General features: G+C 41.0%; 1 protein-coding gene across 2 annotated transcripts; it reads right to left on the bottom strand.

Moving 5' to 3' along the window:
• Positions 1 to 3,735: 3,735 nt before the first annotated feature.
• On the bottom strand, positions 3,736 to 18,886 carry trappc13 (trafficking protein particle complex subunit 13). Of its 2 annotated transcripts, XM_029709641.1 has the most exons (13): positions 18,786 to 18,886; positions 17,396 to 17,464; positions 12,971 to 13,070; positions 12,565 to 12,649; positions 12,313 to 12,440; positions 12,052 to 12,124; positions 11,564 to 11,608; positions 11,133 to 11,150; positions 9,609 to 9,742; positions 9,040 to 9,238; positions 8,440 to 8,540; positions 4,050 to 4,197; positions 3,736 to 3,903 (listed from the first exon to the last, which is right to left on the bottom strand). In XM_029709641.1, exons 1-13 carry the CDS (start codon positions 18,829 to 18,831, stop codon positions 3,796 to 3,798), a joined length of 1,254 nt encoding a protein of 417 aa, XP_029565501.1. In that variant the 5' UTR covers positions 18,832 to 18,886; the 3' UTR covers positions 3,736 to 3,795. The 2 variants fall into 2 exon arrangements, with proteins under 2 accessions (XP_029565501.1, XP_029565502.1); XM_029709642.1 differs by lacking the exon at positions 11,133 to 11,150.
• Between the last annotated feature and the right edge of the window lie 13 nt (positions 18,887 to 18,899).

Genomic DNA, 18,899 nt, shown 5'->3' with positions numbered 1-18,899 from the left:
CATCAAAACTAATGAAATAACACATATGGAATCATGTAGCAACCAAAACATTGTTAAACAAATACAAATCTATTTTACATTTTAGATTCTTCAAAGTAGCCACCCTTTGCCTTGATGACAGCTTTGCACACTCTTGCCATTCTCTCAACCAACTTCACCTGGAATGCTTTTTCCAACAGTCTTGAAGGAGTTCCCACATATGCTGAGCACTTGTTGGCTGCTATTCCTTCACTCTGCGGTCCAACTCATCCCAAACCATCTCAATTGGGTTGAGGTCAGGTGATTGTGGAGGCCAGGTCATCTGATGCAGCACTCCATCACTCTCGTTCTTGGTCAATTAGCCCTTACACAGCCTGGAGGTGTGTTGGGTCATTGTCCTGTTGAAAAACAAATGATAGTCCAACTATGTGCAAGCCAGATGGGATGGCGTATCACTGCAGAATGCTGTGGTAGCCGTGCTGGTTAAGTGTGCCTTGAATTCTAAATAACTCTGGGTCTTCCTTTCCTGTGGCGGTCCTCATGAGAGCCAGTTCTATCATAGAGGTTGATGGGTTTTGAGACTGCACTTGAAGAAATGTTCAAAGTTCTTGAAATTTTCCGGATTGACTGACCTTCATCTCTTGAAATAATGATGGACTGTCATTTCTCTTTGCTTATTTGAGCTGTTCTTGGCATAATATGGACGTGGTCTTTTACGAAATAGGGCTATCTTCTGTATACCACCCCTACCTTGTCACAACACAACTGATTGGCTCAAACACATTAAGGAAAGAAATTCCCCAAATGAACTTTTAACAAGGCACATCTGTTAATTGAAATGCATTCCAGGTGACTACCCCATGAAGTTGGTTGAGAGAACCCCAAGAGTGTGCAAAGTTGTCATCAAGGCAAAGGGTGGCTACTTTGAAGAATCTCAAATATAAAATATATTTTGATTTGTTAAATGCTTTTTTTGGTTACTACATGATTCCATATGTGTTATTTTATAGTTTTGATGTCTTCTTTATTATTCTACAATAAAAGAACATAGTAAAAATAAAGAAAAATCCTGGAATGAGTAGGTATGTCCAAACTTTGGACAGGCACTGTACATGACAGGCAATTAGAACTGTATTGTGTATAACAGATACACCTTCACGTTCTGTAACATTGCTCCTTTCAGAACTGACCCCAGGATTTGACTTAAAATTGCTTTCAGTAATTGCATTGAGTGAAAGGGAGGAAGGAATTAAAGAAGGAAGGCGAGAAAGGGAGGGATGGACTAATGAAGGACAGAAAGGGAGTTAAGGAGTGAAAGGGAGGAATGAATTAAGGAAGGAGAGAAATGGAGGAAGGGGTTGTTCAGGAAGGAGTGAAAGGGATAAAGGATGCATCTGTGAAGTATTTGAACTGGGATCACATTCCTTTTTCTCATGACTATGAGTTACACACGACAGACAGCAGGGTTACATTGTTTTCTATCCTATCATGTTCAGACAGTTATTTTTGTACCAAATGATTTGTTATAGTTACTGTTGGGTGAAACAAAGACCCTAAGCCTTGATCATGTGGATCTCTATCATTGCTTTGGATAGCAATTATCAGACTGCTAATTTGAAGATAAAAGAAAGTATGTATAGTGACCACCCCCTACCCTCACCCTGTATTTACTAATTATTGCAACCATAGCAAACACACAAATATGTCAATGCCATTTCCCTTTTGATTCTATTTCATTTGACATCACTGAAACAATGTTGATAGTATGGGACTTATTCAGCCTTATTGATTTTGCATGCTTTTCCATCTGATATTTGTCAGACACATAATTGAAGCTAATGAATATTGTGTAAAACAGAGCAGCATAATGTTTGGTCAACAAATATACGTCTCAATAAAATGTCTTGAAATTGATAATTGTTGAGTTCTGAGTCTTGTAGTGAAATCATATAATTAAATCACTTTGGAGACAGATTTGTACTTAGTGCAGAATAATGATAAAGATTTTAGCGAAGCACAACAAACTAGGGATTGAGTTAACGTTTTTTATTCACATTTAAATGCACATTAACTTAAAATCATAATTTTTTTGCAAAGAAAACATTAAAAACATCTGTTAAAACATGATCAGCTTGGGGTGTGTACTGATGATACAGTGGGGGAAAAAGTATTTGATCCCCTGATGATTTTGTACGTTTGCCCACTGACAAAGAAATGATCAGTCTATAATTTTAATGGTAGGTTTATTTGAACAGTGAGAGACAGAATAACAACAAGAAAAACCAGAAAAACGCATGTCAAAAATGTTAGAAAATGATTTGCATTTTAATGAGGGAAATAAGTATTTGACCCCTCTGCAAAACATGACTTAGCACTTGGTGGCAAAACCCTTGTTGGCAATCACAGAGGTCAGATGTTTCTTGTAGTTGGCCACCAGGTTTGCACACATCTCAGGAGGGATTTTGTCCCACTCCTCTTTGCAGATCATCTCCAAGTCATTAAGGTTTCGAGGCTGACGTTTGGCAACTCGAACCTTCAGCTCCCTCCACAGATTTTCTATGGGATTAAGGTCTGGAGACTAAGGTCCTGGAGAGGCCTAGCCAATGCGCTTCTTCTTGAGCCACTCCTTTATTGCCTTGGCCGTGTGTTTTGGGTCATTGTCATGCTGGAATACCCATCCACGACCCATTTTCAATGCCCTGGCTGAGGGAAGGAGGTTCTCACCCAAGATTTGACGGTACATGGCCCCATCCATCGTCCCTTTGATGCGGTGAAGTTGTCCTGTCCCCTTAGCAGAAAAACACCCCCAAAGCATAATGTTTCCACCTCCATGTTTGATGGTGGGGATGGTATTCTTGGGGTCATAGGTAGCATTCCTCCTCCTCCAAACACGGCGAGTTGATGCCAAAGAGCTCCATTTTGGTCTCATCTGACCACAACACTTTCACCCAGTTGTCCTCTGAATCATTCAGATGTTCACTGGCAAACTTCAGATGGGCATGTATATGTGCTTTCTTGAGCAGGGGGACCTTGCGGGCGCTGCAGGATTTCAGTCCTTCACAACGTAGTGTGTTAGCAATTGTTTTCTTGGTGACTATGGTCCCAGCTGCCTTGAGATCATTGACAAGATCCTCCCGTGTAGTTCTGGGCTGATTCCTCACCGTTCTCATGATCATTGCAACTCCACGAGGTGAGATCTTGCATGGAGCCCCAGGCCGAGGGAGATTGACAGTTCTTTTGTGTTTCTTCCATTGGCGAATCATCGCACCAACTGTTGTCACCTTCTCACCAAGCTGCTTGGCGATGGTCTTGTAGCCCATTCCAGCCTTGTGTAGGTCTACAATCTTGTCCCTGACATCCTTGGAGAGCTCTTTGGTCTTGGCCATGGTGGAGAGTTTGGAATCTGATTGATTGATTGCTTCTGTGGACAGGTTGTCTTTTATACAGGCAACAAACTGAGATTAGGAGCACTCCCTTTAAGAGTGTGCTCCTAATCTCAGCTCGTTACCTGTATAAAAGACACCTGGGAGCCAGAAATCTTTCTGATTGAGAAGGGGTCAAATACTTATTTCCCTCATTAAAATGCAAATCAATTTATAACATTTTTGACATGTGTTTTTCTGGATTTTTTTGTTGATATTCTGTCTCTCACTGTTCAAATAAACCTACCATTAAAATTATAGCCTGATCATTTCTTTGTCAGTGGGCAAACGTACAAAATCAGCAGGGGATCAAATACTTTTTTCCCTCACTGTATAGGTGCAAAGTTTGGTAATTGGTCCATTGAGATGTATAGTGCTCAGTTCTAGAAGAGTCTTAGCTCTCACGGCTCATGTATGGACAGACCACACACACCTGTGCAATGTCATCGTATTCATAAGTCCTCTTCAGAAATGTGTCGGTCAGTCTCAGGCCAGATATACTCTGAAACACAAGCAAATGGTGATTAGCTACAATTGCCAACCGATTGCTGACTGCAAATGTTAACAGTAATAGCATAACATACTGTAATAAGACTTAGCTATGCTTAGTGTTACAATGTATTCTAATGTGAAGAAGTGGGCACCTACTTGCAGGCCCTGGACAGAGGAGAGGAGTTTGAGGGGCAGAGAGAGCGAGGCACTGGGGCTGACTTTGCCCAGCTGTCTCCCTGATACACCACACCAGTGGATGGAGCGGGTGTTACACATCTCCAGCACCAGGTCCATGGTCCTCTCACTGCAACGACACACACAACTCGGCCATCAGATTTGCCACCAATGCTCCTTAAAGAACACATCACAGTACTTTGTATTCCTCTGTAAATTGGCCATCTCTTTATACAAGACGCAAAATCCACTGGTTGATGCTCATCTACAAAACCCTGTTAGGCCTCACTCCCCCTAGCCGACTAAACTCTACTGCACGATTTAAGATGGTGTGCTGAGATACCCATTGCAACCCTCATCCGCTAATTACAGCCCCTGATCTGCTATTCACATTCTATTAACAGTCCCCAAAGCAAACACATCCCTGGGTCGCTCCTCTTTTCAGTTAGCTGCAGCTAGCGACTGGAACAATTTATAAAAAACATTTAAGCTGGAAAGTTATGTCTCTGTCTCAGCTTTGAAGGACTCAGTCATGGACATTTTCACCGACAGCTGGAGCTGTTACACAAACAAATAATGTAGGCTGCTGATTGTGGTGTCTGTTTACTGAACAGTTGAGGCCAAAAGTTTTGAGAATGACACAAATATTAATTTTCATGAAGTCTGCTGCCTCAGTTTGTATGATGGCAATTTGCATATACTCCAGAATGTTATGAAGAGTGATCAGATGAATTGCAATTAATTGCAAAGTCCCTCTTTGCCATGCAAATGAACTGAATCCCCCAAAAATATTTCCACTACATTTCAGCCCTGCCACAAAAGGACCAGCTGACATCATGTCAGTGATTCTCTCGTTAACACAGGTGTGAGTGTTGAAGAGGACAAGGCTGGAGATCACTCTGTCATGCTGATTGAGTTCGAATAACAGACTGGAAGCTTCAAAAGGAGGGTGGTGCTTGGAATCATTGTTCTTCCTCTGTCGACCATGGTTCCCTGCAAGGAAACACGTGCCGTTATCATTGCATTGCACAAAAAGGACTTTATAGGCAAGGATATTGCTGCCAGTAAGATTGCACCTAAATCAACCATTTATCTGATCATCAAGAACTTCAAGGAGAGCGGTTCAAATATTGTGAAAAAGGCTTCAGGGCACCCAAGAAAGTCCAGCAAGCACCAGGACCGTCTCCTAAAGTTGATTCAGCTGCGGGATCGGGGGACCACCAGTACAGAGCTTGCTCAGGAATGGCAGCAGGCAGGTGTGAGTGCATCTGCACGCACAGTGAGGCAAAGACTTTTGGAGGATGGCCTGGTGTCAAGAAGGGCAGCAAAGAAGCCACTTCTCTCCAGGAAAAACATCAGGGACAGACTGATATTCTGCAAAAGGTACAGGGATTGGACTGCTGATGACTGGGTTAAAGTCATTTTCTCTGATGAATCCCCTTTCCGATTGTTTGGGGCATGCGGAAAAAAGCTTGTCCGGAGAAGACAAAGTGAGCGCTACCATCAGTCCTGTGTCATGCCCAACAGTAAAGCATCCTGAGACCATTCATGTGTGGGGTTGCTTCTCAGCCAAGGGAGTGGGCTCACTCACAATTTTGCCTAAGAACACAGCCATGAATAAAGAATGGTACCAACACATCCTCCGAGAGCAACTTCTCCCAACCATCCAGGAACAGTTTGGTGACAAACAATGCCTTTTCCAGTATGATGGAGCAACTTTCCATAAGGCAAAAGTGATAACTAAGTTCCTCAGGGAACAAAACATCGATATTTTGGGTTCATGGCCAGGAAACTCCCCAGACCTTAATCCCATTGAGAACTTGTGGTCAATCCTCAAGAGGCGGGTGGACAAACAAAAACCCACAAATTCTGACAAACTCCAAGCATTGATTATGCAAGAATGGGCTGCCATCAGTCAGGATGTGGCCCAGAAGTTAATTGACATCATGCCAGGGCGGATTGCAGAGGTCTTGAAAAAGAAGGGTCAACACTGCAAATATTGACTCTTTGCATCAACTTCATGTAATTGTCAATAAAAGCCTTTGACACTTATGAAATGCTTGTAATTATACTTCAGTATTCCATAGTAACATCTGACAAAAATATCTAAAGACACTGAAGCAGCAAACTTTGTGGAAATTAATATTTGTGTCATTCTCAAAACTTTTGCCACGACTGTATGTTTGCCCCATCTATTATTTGTGCTATGCTGCTTGTATTGTGGTCTGCCATGTTTTGTGAAATCCCTTCTTGTCTTGATGTGCTTCGTCTATGCCTACTTTGTCCCGCATGCCTTTGTCTGCCCTTATTAATGCTTGTACCATGTTGTGTTATCTGCCCTTACTAATGCTTGTACCATGTTGTTATCTGCCCTTATTAATGCTTGTACCATGTTGTGTGGTTGTCTGCTCTTATTAATGCTTGTACCATGTGTTGTTGTCTGCCCTTATTAATGCTTGTACCATGTTGTGTGGTTGTCTGCTCTTATTAATGCTTGTACCATGTGTTGTTGTCTGCCCTTATTAATGCTTGTACCACATTGTGTTGTTGCCATAGGTCTCCCTTCATGTAGCGTGGTTGTGTCTCGTCTTGTTGTGCTTTGTTTCCACTGTCTGTCTGCTGATGTATATGTACTTTGCCAAGTCTGTTCTGTCCATGTTGTCAATCTTCTCTTACACTTTCTTTTAATCCCCACCCCTTCCCCACGAGGCCTTTTGCCTCTTGCCAGACTGTCAATGTAAATAAGAATTTGTTATTACTTGATGTGCCTGGTAAAATAAAACATGTAATTGAATTATACATACACTACCAGTCAAAAGTTTGGACACACCTACTCATTCAAGGTTATTTCTTTATTGTTACTATTTTCTACATTGTAGAATAATAGTGAAGACATCAAAACTACGAAATAACACATATGGAATCATGTAGTAACCAAAAAAGTGTGAAACAAATCAAAATAGATTTTAGATTCTTCAAAGTAGCCACCCTTTGCCTTGATGACAGCTTTGCACACTCTTGGCATTCTTTCAACCAGCTTCACCTGGAATGCTTATCAAACAGTCTTGAAGGAGTTCCCTCATATGTTGAGCACTTGTTGGCTGCTTTTCCTTCACTCTGCGGTTCAACTCATCCCAAACCATCTCAATTGGGTTGAGGTCAGGTGATTGTGGTGGCCAGGTCATCTGATGCAGCACTCTCGTTCTTGGTCAAATAGCCCTTACACAGCCTGGAGGTGTGTTGGGTCATTGTCCTGTTGAAAATCAAATGACAGTTCCACTAAGCGCACACCAAATGGTTAGTGTATCGCTGCAGAATGCTGTGGTAGCCGTGCTGGTTAAGTGTGCCTTGAATTCTAAACAAATCACAGACAGTGTCAATGGGCAAAGCACCCCCACACCTCCTCCTCCATGCTTCACGGTGGGAACCACACATGCAGAGATCATCCGTTCACCTACTCTGCGTCTCACAAAGACACGGCAGTTAGAACCAAAAATCTCAAATTTGGACTCATCAGACCAAAGGACAGATTTCCACCGGTCTAATGTCCATTGCTCGTGTTTCTTTGCCCAAGCAAGTCTCTTCTTCTTACTGGTCCTTTAGTAGTGGTTTCTTCGCAGTAATTCAACCATGAAGGCCTGATTCACGCAGTCTCTTAACAGTTGATGTTGAGATTTGCCTTACTTGAACTCTGAAGCATTTATTTGGGCAGCAATTTCTGAGGCTGGTAACTCTAATGAACTTATCCTCTGCAGCAGAGGTAACTCTGGGTCTTCCTTTCCTGTGGAAGTCCTCATGAGAGCCAGTTTCATCATAGCGCTGGATGGTTTTTGCAACTGCACTTGAAATAACTTTTAAAGTTCTTGAAATGTTCCAGATTGATTGACCTTCATGTCCTAAAGTAATGATGGACTGACGTTTCTCTTTGCTTATTTGAGCTGTTCTTGGCATAATATGGACGTGGTCTTTTACGAAATAGGGCTATCTTCTGTATACCACCCCTACTTTGTCAAAACACAACTGATTGGCTAAAACACATTGAGAAGGAAAGAAATTCCACAAATGAACTTTTAACAAGGCACACCTGTTAATTGAAATGCATTCCAGGTGACTACCTCATGAAGTTGGTTGAGAGAATGGCAAGAGTGTGCAAAGCTGTCATCAAGGCAAAGGGTGGCTACTTTGAAGAATCTCAAACATAAAATATCTTGATTTGTTTAACACGTTTTTGGTTACTACATGATTCCATAGTTTTGTCTTCACTATTATTCTCAATGTGAAAAATAGTAAAAATAAAGAAAAACCCTGGAATGAGTAGGTGTGTCCAAACTTTTGACAGGTACTGTAGGTCCATCCATCCATATGATTATACCTGCAGTTGGTGATTTTACAGGTGATGTCGAAGGGTTCCTCTAGGTTGACGGTGTCTGGGATCATCTCCAGTGATAGTCTGACGTCTCCATAACCTGGAGCCTGGCAGAGACAAGTGGAAAAACAATACCCTGTTGAAGGTCGACTGAGACCAAAACGTTGATAAATAAGATCCATTATATTGTTGGAAGCATCCAGATTACCGGTATGCTGGAGTTTTTACATTGTTTAATAAGGATACAAGACGAAAACCAATTAATACTGGGTCAACACAAATGTAATTATTACACTGTCCGATCCAGGCAATAGCAGATACATTTGACCGATTTTCTTTGTTTTAGGCTCACAAGAAGCGCATCGACAAATTTGGAAACTATACAATGACTACATTATCCAACTGAGAATATAATCTTCATTTTGAGCTATGTCATTGTAATTGTCCAATGATTCACATTTTGTCAACAGCCCAGGTATGACTGACAAGACCATCAACACCACTCAACAAAGACAACCACAGCATTGAGACTGAGAATGTCCTGTTATGCAACAACCATATACTTTAACTAAGAACCATATCATGTGACTGAGAATGCTCTGGTACCATTCTCTGTAGCTGGCTTGTCTGCAGCCTTCCTTTCTCTCCTAAGTTGGTCTTCCACACAATGTCCAGTTTACCGATGACCGTCACACCCTTGATGACGCCTGCCTTCTCTGCAAACTCCGATTTGGGCTTCAGGCAGTAGAGGTACTGGCGCGTGTCCATGGGCTGCAGATAAGACATCTTCCCAAATGTAGAAGTTCTGGAACACAGTCAGGGTGGAGAGTCTGAGCTGACACTGAAAACCTATTACCTTTGACATAGTAGGGGCGCCTTGACCTACTGTGAGAAGATCTGGCAGAGTGAATGCTGTATCTTGTACGCAGCATAGACTTCGATCAGAATAGTCATACAGCTTTCACAGTCAAAATGTCTCAACAAAAAAAGCAGTAAAATAACACAAAAAATGTACACTAGAAAAAAACAAGATATCATGCTAGCATAATCTATACAGATAAACTCTTGTCGAATTCGCTTTCTCCTCTTCACATGTATCTTTCTTATATTACTGCCTTTTTACTGTACAATCCAAACGTAACACTAAAATGTGTGTGTGTGTGTGTCCCCCTTACCCTTCGTCCCCAGTCTCCACGGTGTTGAGCTCGGTGACATTGTACATCATGGAGGGCTCCAGGGACACTTTCTCCATGAACATGGGTGACGTGGTGATGTTCTGGATCTGGGCCTCGAGAAACACCTCGTCTGTCTGGGGGTGGGGGTAAGGGGTCAGCTCTAACATTAGCCACTAACTAGAGGAACACCTCCTCAAAAGGACTTAACTGGGCAGCACTTTGACTTCAATTCCTTCCAATGTACTTTAAAACGTATTGGCCCCTCAAGGGGAAACTGTAGATTTCATTTAGGCCTAGTGTGTGTCAGATTTTCTGAAAGCATGTGATTTATACAGTTAGATTCTAGAAAACACCATGAAGTACCTGTATAACTTACACTAGATTTTGGCATGTATGAATGTGTTCGAAATATTCAGACATCATTAGAACCCCGGTAAGACAGGGTTTTCATACCTTTGTCAGTCCTATCAAAATCAACCAGCAGGGCCAAAATGGAGTAGCAAAGTCTGCTCAGTTTACCTTTGAGGAGTGGATTAGTACTCAACTGAACAGAGGAGTGCTCAGAGATTAGTTCATGCCTGAAATTCAAAGGCTAGTGATTAAGTAGGGACCACAGACAGAAACATTCTGCCAGACGGACGGACAGACTGGGGTTATTGTTACAGAGCAGAGCACCTCTCCACATCTCCCATGCCGAGACAGACCAAAAAACTGATCAGACACATCTCAAATAGCTTTTGTCCAGAGCCTTATTTGAAGAATGTTTTACTTGATCCGATTTATTCGGACTCTTGAAAGAGTTTATTTTAGATAAAGAGTGAACATATAAATTCATGAAATCAGATTAATCACCAACACTAAAATCATCATTAAAATGAACATCCTTTCCCATCAGAGATTGGTACTGGATTTTGATTGAAAACCATCATTCAAATCTACATTTGAATCCAATCATTCAAAAGACCTGTAGAAATGGAAACCCCAATACAATCATACAGACCTAGGCTCTGTCTGAAATGGCACCCTATTCACTATATAGTTCACTACTTTTGAGCCTTACAGGCCCAGGCAATAGGGTGCAATTTAGAACCTCGCCCTAGCCTAGACCCATAATGTTGATTTCACCCTATGAGGATGGACTGTTTGATCAACGCACTTCCATTCTATTTCCCATGAATCTCTCTGGCACCACGCCCACATACTACCCGATTGCACAAGTCCTGTGAGAGATGAGTTAGCGAGAGGGCTCAAGCGGCGAAGAGGAAAAAAAACAGAGTAACGGCAAAATAGTGGGAAAAGCATTTGATCACCCTTTACTAAAGCAGCATCACACATCTGTTCCTTTGTGAGAAGTAGTCTTACTATAGGGGTTTTTATTCTTCATATTTTTTCCCCTGCATGCTTTTCCCTTATTTTGCCATTGCTCATGTTCATTGGCTCCAGAGAAAGACAGACAGACGTTGCTGCAACAAAAAGGATTAAGAAAGCGAGAGTTAAGAGCAATGACAACAGAAAAACGATTACCACGGAACTGAGGTCACTCTAATGGAGAAAATAAAAACACAAGAGACCATAAACAAATGAAGGTTACATGCCAAATGAAAGTGACAATACATCTTGTTTCATACGCTAACAAATGAAATGCTACTAATATGCAAAGGAGAGAATAAAAAGCTAATTTGACTATGTGTCACCAATGGAAAATGCCTGACCGTGGAATGAAGCATGATATACAGCAAACTCTATGTTTGTGATGTCATCTAAAAACCAGAGGCGGAATTGATAGTGGAAATGTATGGAAAAAGACCTGACTATGTACGAGTGAAGACAGCTAGCATGTTGACAAAGGTGGAAAGTTGAATAAGTCGGTAGGATGACTGTATTCGTCATTGTTTTGGTACAGGTAATAAAAGAGTGAGGTAAGTGCAGCTGAGAGAAAGAGAAAAAAAACATACCTCTGCATTGTAGAACTTGGTTTTGACGTCGAGCGGCTTCAGAACCTGATTGAGAATAGATTGCAAGCTAAATGACGCCGATTTCTCAAATGATTTCTCAAAAGATTCCTCCATTCAACAGCGACAACAAACCTCCCTTCACAACGTTAGAAAATAACACCATTTATCTCTGAAAAAGCTCAAATCCATGAGCCAAGAAATGTGATTTAAAAACGGTCAGTATAGCTTATACAAAACTTATAAGAGAACTTTAAGAGAAGTTGGATTTAGTTTCTTTGTGTGACTTAGAGCAGATCCTTTCTGAGACTGAGGACAGTAAGTAGGTAGTGAGATAGTTTGGTCGTCAAAAGCCAAAGCTTGTGTGATACTGTTAATTGCCTTTTCTCTGTCATGGACCTGTGACATTGCTCAGGGTTGAGGTCTGGTTTCTAATATAACTCTGTGAGTGAGCATGGGGGAGGTCATATAAAGGACGCTTTGAAACTCACCTGAAATTTAAAGAACTTCCTGAAGTATAGCTTCTCTCCCGCCTGTGTGGTATAACTGACTGCACAAACCAAGCTAGAATAGAGAGACCAAAATTCCTTGAATATTAGCATTCAAATGAACTCCTAACCATCTTTGCAGATGTGTTGCTGTAAATCTTCCCCAATGTTGTCTCGAGTGACACCCCTTTCCCAGAATTACATAGGGCAATGGTCAAAAGTATATTGTTTCCGATTTATTCCATGTCAGAAAGGAAAGCATACATGTGAGTTCCAATCTCTTTGACTTCATGGTGAATGACATCATCGATGCAGGACTCAGGCTTCAGCTCTGTGACTGTGTTGTTGGACGCTGATAGGTTTAGCCTCTGAGAGCTGGTCTGAAGGTCTGCCTGTAAGACATGACAAAAATGTGGATTTCACTTAAAATTGTGTGAATAGGACAAGTGGATTCATCAATGAGAAAGAGATTGGTTAAACATGTTTCCATTGGATTGATGTATATCTGTACTGTACCTTTACTAGTATGTCCTTGACCTCCTGGGTGCTGTCATTGTGCACACTAATGTAACTTGAGAAGGTCTCACCAAGGAAAATATTTCTGTGTAGAGGACAATTGTTACACAAGTGTCACACACAAAGATAATGGACTCACATGCCCACTGAAGAACAGAAACGAGACAATGCTTTTTGGTGAAAATGATGGTCAAAATTAAGGCTAAGTATTCCTGTGAAAGGGTGTCTTGCAAGAAACGTGATGATTCTATACTGAAACAGATCAAGAGATACGGACAGAAATGATCGGCCAGGGGGAATGAAAGATATAAACTGCCAGTCTGATTGTTAAATGCTAGTTGTGTGTGCCTCTACATGTTTCATCCTTCTCTATATGTCAAAGAGTTGTTGCTGTAGTGTTATTTACCCAAAGTTCTGAGGTAGTGTGAGCATCTCGCCCAGCATTAACGCCTCTGCTCCTTTAATAGTGGATGGGTCCTCTTTCATTAGCCGACCAAACAAATCCCCTGTAGAATGCACGCACGCACATGTACACACATGTGCACGCAGGTATGCACACACACATACAAATTACTCTCATACAATGCCTTCAGAAAGTATTCACACCAATTGACTTGTTCCACATTTTGTTGTGTTACAAAGTGGGATTAAAATTTACATAATTGTAATTTTTGCTCAACAATATACACAAATACATTGTCAATGTGGAAGAAAATACAAAAAACACTAATATATCTTGACTAGATAAGCATTCAACCCCCTGAGTCAACACTTTAGAATCAACTTTGGCAGCGATTACAGCTGTGAGTCTTTCTGGGTAAGTCCCTAAGAGCTTTGCACACCTGGATTGTACAATTTAAAGCGCATTTGGATAGTATTCAGACCCCTTCCCCTTTTCCACATTTTGTTAGGCTACAGCCTTATTCTAAAATGGATTAAATTGTCCCTCCTCATCAATCTACACAGAATACCTCATAATGACAAAGCAAAAACTAGTTTTTAGATTTTTTTGGGGAAAAAACAGAATATTAAATTTACATAAGTATTCAGACCCTTTACTCAGTACGTTGTTGAAGCACCTTTGGCAGCGATTACAGCCTCAAGTCTTCTTGGGTATGACATTACAAGCTCGGCACACCTGTATTTGGGGAGTTTCTCCCATTCTTCTCTGCAGATCCTCTCAAGCTCTGTCAGGTTGGATGGGGAGTGTTGCTCCACAGCTATTTTCAGGTCTCTCCAGAGATGTTTGATCGGGTTCAAGTCTGGGCTCTGGCTGGGTCACTCAAGGATATTCAGAGACTTGTCCCGAAGCCACTCCTGTGTTGTCTTGGCTGTGTGCTTAGGGTCGTTGTCCTGTTGGAAGGTGAACCTTTTCCCAGTCTGAGCACTCTGGAGCAGGTTTTCATCAAGGATCTCTCTGTACTTTGCTCCGTTCATATTTCCCTCGATCCTGACTAGTCTCCCAGTCCCTGCCACTGAAAAACATCCCCACAGCGTGATGCTGCCACCACCATGCATCAACGTAGGGATGGTGCCAGGTTTCCTCCAGACGTGATGCTTGGCATTCAGGCCAAATAGTTCAATCTTGGTTTCATCACACCAGAGATTCTTGTTTCTCATGGACTGAGTACTTCAGGTGCCTTTTTACAAACTTCAAGCGGGCAGTCATGTGCCTTTTATTGAGGAGTGGCTTTCGTCTGGCCACTCTACCATAAAGGCCAGATTGGTGGACTGCTCCAGAGATGGTTGTCCTTCTAGGAGGTTCTCCCATCTCCACAGAGGAACTTTGGAGCTCTGACAGAGTGACCATCGGGTTCTTGGTCACCTCCCTGACCAAGGCCCTTCCCCCCGATTGCTCAGTTTGGCCGGGCGGCCAGGTCTAGGAAGAGTCTTGGTGGTTCCAAACTTCTTCCATTGAAGAATGATGGAGGCCACTGTGTTCTTGGGGACCTTCAATGCTGCAGACATTTTTTGGTACCCTTCCCCAGATCTGTGCCTTGACACAATCCTGTCTCTGAGCTCTACGGACAATTACTTCGACCTCATGGCTTGGTTTTTGCTCTGACATGCACTGTCCACTGTGGAACCTTCCAAATCATGTCCAATCAATTGAATTTAAGTTGTAGAAACATCTCAAGGATGATCAATGGAAACCGGATGCACCTGAGCTCAATTTCGAGTCTCATAACAAATGGTCTGAATACTTATGTAAATAAGGTATCTGTTTTTTTTATTTTTAATACATTTGCAGAAATGTCTATAAACCTGTTTTCGCTTTGTCATTATGGGGTATTGTGTGTAGATTGATGAGAATGTTCTATTATTTGAAATCCATTGTTGAATAAGGCTGTAACGTAACAAAATGTGGAAAAGGGGAGTCTGAATACTCTGATTGCACCGTATCAAGTTGGTTGTTGATCATTGCTAAACATCCATTTTCAAGTCTTGACATAGCGTTTCAAGCAGATTTAAATCAAAACGGTAACTAGGCCACTCAGGAACTTTTATGGTGAATTTGTCTCCCAGCGTCTGTTGGAAAGTATACTGAACCAGGTTTTCCTCTAGGATTTTGCCTGTGCTTAGCTCGATTCCATTTATTTTTATCCTGAAAAACTCATTGGTCCTTGGCGCTGACAAGCATACCCATAACATGATGCAGTCACCACCATGCTTGAAAATATAAAGAGCGGTACTTAGTGATGAGTTGTGATGGCTTTTCCCCAAAAATAATGCTTTGTATTCATGACAAAACCATTTTTTTTGCCACATTTTTTGCAATATTACTTTAATGCCTTATTGCAAACAGGATGCATGTTTCTAGATGTTTTTTTTTTCTGTACAGGTATCCTTCTTTTCAATCTGTCATTTACATTAGTATTGTGAAGTAACCGCAATGTTGTTATCCATGCTTAGTTATCTATCACAGCCATTAAACTCTGTAAGTGTTTTAAAATCACCATTGGCCTCATGGCGATATCCCTGAGCGGTTTCCTTCCTCTCTGGCAACTGAGTTAGGAAGGGCGCCTGTATCTTTGTAGTGACTGGGTGTATTAATACACCATCCAAAGTGTAATTAATAACTTCACCATGCTCAAAGGGCTATTCAATGTCTGTTATTTTTCTTGTTTATTTTTTTCAATAGGTGGGTACCCTTCTTTGCGAACCATTGGAAAACCTCCCTGGTCTTTGTGGTTGAATCTGTGCTTGAAATTCACTGCTCGACTGAGGGACCTTACAGGTAATTGTATGTGTGGGGTACAGAGATGGGGTAATCATTTAAAAATTATGTTAAACAATATTATTGCACAGAGTGTGTCAATGCAACTTATTGTGACTTATTTAGGCTTCCCATAACAAAAGGGTTGAATACTTATTGACTCAAAACATTTATTATTTTAATCTTTAATGAATTTGTTAACATTTCTAAAAACATAATTCCACTTTGACATTATGGGGTACTGTGTGTAGATCAGTGACAAAATCTCAATTTAATAAATGTTCAATTAAGGCTGTAACACATTTTGGAGAATACTTTCTGAAGGCACTGCATCTAGCTAAGTGTTGTTGAGGCACATAAAGAACGTGACACAATGCCAGAAATGTTTGACTATATCTATACATTTTTTCCAGATATTATTTGTTTTATGGCTCTATGGAAACTGTAACTACCAGGTCTAATAGTCAGTCAGTCTCCTCATATGGGCCCTGTAAGTTTTGTAGCTTTAATATTGATGATCAATGTCAACGTTCTAAATATTTGAGTGAAAGGCAGCCTTTAGATGAGCAGCGTGGGAGATACGAGAGCTGGGTGGCATAAAAACTTTCACAACTTATTTTTATTTCTCCTATATCGTGTTCTAGTAGTTCATTTTGATTTACGGCCAGATATGCCTTTATCCTCCCCCCTGTATAAATAGCATCCCTACCCAGAAGTGTCACTGTGATTTATGGGTTGAGTGGAGTTGGGTTACCAGCACAGCGCTCACATTGCAGTAGGTAGGTCTCCGGCAGAAGGAAAAATAAACACTGTAAATTCTCTTTAGGCCTGCACGAATAAATTTGGGAGCCGGTTAGACATAGCAATTCCTGGGATACCTTAGTAATTCAGTGGAGGAGGCAGACAGATGTGGCTGCCTGGCTTTATTACTGATCGCCGACTTCACATAATTTCCCCAGGTTAATCAATGTATTGGCTCAATTCATTTCACTGTCGTCATGCCAAGAATGTTAATTGGAGGCTTAACCCCAGTAAAGGAAAGCTTAGCTGATTTACATGTTCTCATACATATCGGTCCAATGAATATAGGATGGCATGCAGTATTGTAATAAATAATGTTCCCATGGGTAGTGAAATTTAGAATCGTGCATCTGTTTTTCTCTCTTTGAGGAATACTGCTTTCAATTAGAAATATGACATGTGAATGTGTTGTTATGGACCAGGGATCTATAGCACTACATGGAAGTAGTCAGTTCTAGCAATGCTTTTACCATAAGCCTACTGTGGACTTGAAATATAATATATGCCATTTAGCAGACACTTTTATTCAAAGCAACTTCCAGTCATGAGTGTATAAAAAAAGATATGGGTGGCCCCAGAGGGAATCGAACCCACGATCCTTGGCATTGCAAATGCCATGCTCTACCAACTAAGCAACACAGGAGCCACACAGTCATAGGAACTAGCCTATTAGTTCTATGTTCTACATTTATATCTATAGGCATAGCCTATGTAATGTATTTAGAATCACTGCAGCAAAGCAAATTGGATAGGCCTAATAAAGATTCTACAACTCTACTACATGTTGGGGGTAAAATAAATCAAGAGGCTTACCTGGGAGGTCTCTATCTTCACATGTTACTGGCATGTTAGTGAAGAGAGTGGGTTTTGTTAACCGCATCACTGTGAAAGCCAAGGGAGCAAAGATTGTTCAGTTAGGCTTAGGCTAGTTTACTTGCTTGCAATTTTAGATGGAAATTCCATGGGTAATCTAGACCTCTCTCAAACAGCCTTGATATCCTAATGCCTGCCAGATAAGTACAGCCTCCTTTAGCGTTGTTTCCAGACAAAGTTTTTCAGGCCATACTTTATTTGGATAGTCCCCTATAGGCCTAGATGGCCTTCGGATGGTCAAACTATCAACAAACTAACAACTGTAACTCACTTGCATGCAAGATGTTGCATGTAAATAGTCTGCATGTGAGGCTATAGCTAAGATTAGGTTTAGGTTCAAATAAGGGGTCTAGGGTTAGTGTTTTCCCGATCAGATGATTCAAATCAGTGGTTAGTTTCAGTTATTTGATAGATTAGTTGAGGATCTATAAACCATCTGAAGGTTACTATCCAAATAAATGTTAGAATTCCTCTTTGTCACAGCAGTCTTTCTTTGTCAGGTGTTCTCTGATTAATAATTTAGGAAAACTTCTAGCTACACCCAATCCTCTATTATGCTGCTGCTTATTACAATACCAAAAGATAACTTCCCCTTGCATTTGTGATAATATTAGGGTAACCAGTCATAATACCGTAACACGTACCAGGTAGCTAGCTATTTGAATGGGTCTACCAAAATGTCTGAGACTTGTGTATTCAGCACACTGTAGCTACGTTGAGGTCTCAAAGAAACTAACTTTTTGAGTGAATAGTCAAGTAGTGGACAGGTAAGAAACGCTCATCATCAGATCAACAACAATTCGGTCATTTGAGCTACCTAACTAACGTTAGCAAGATGTCAGAGGCTGGCTAAATACGTAGCTATACAGTTAGGACAACATAATCCACCATTAACTAAATAAAGAATACATAGGTTATAGTATAAGGGTATAGTAGAGAGTTAAAGGCGAAAAACTTTGGATATAGTACCCAAATGTTTAATGAATGACATGGCAAATGATTTGACATAATATTGTTGGCTAGCTAGCTAAGGTTAGCTGGTGCAAATGAACAGAAAAAAAGACACTCGTCAACACCACTCGATACTAGGTAGTCAGCGAGCTAGTTCGTTCATCATCGTTCAGTTAGCAAGCTTATTTGACGTTAGCTTAGCAGCTAGCTTGTAAGCCAGTAGCCATTATCAGCTAACGTTAGCTAGCTGTCAGTGTCAGCTGTTAACCTCTTTTCAGATATCCACATTAGCTAAAAATGTTTAACGCAACCCTAACGAGTATATTGCTTAAGCCATTATTTTATACACGGTTGCCATTTATTTAACTCAGTAAAATACCTTTTAAAGCAAGTAGATGCTCTTGTTTTGCCTGATTTACTTCCATTTTGTCTTAAGAGTTCGGTTGAACTTTCACCTGGCAATATCAGCTGACTATAGGAAACGCAGAGGGAC

The sequence above is a fragment of the Salmo trutta genome, chromosome 23, assembly GCF_901001165.1.
Source record: "Salmo trutta chromosome 23, fSalTru1.1, whole genome shotgun sequence".
NCBI lineage: Eukaryota > Metazoa > Chordata > Actinopteri > Salmoniformes > Salmonidae > Salmo > Salmo trutta.
Note: the sequence above shows the minus strand (reverse complement) of the source record. Positions and strands in the feature narration are given on the sequence as shown.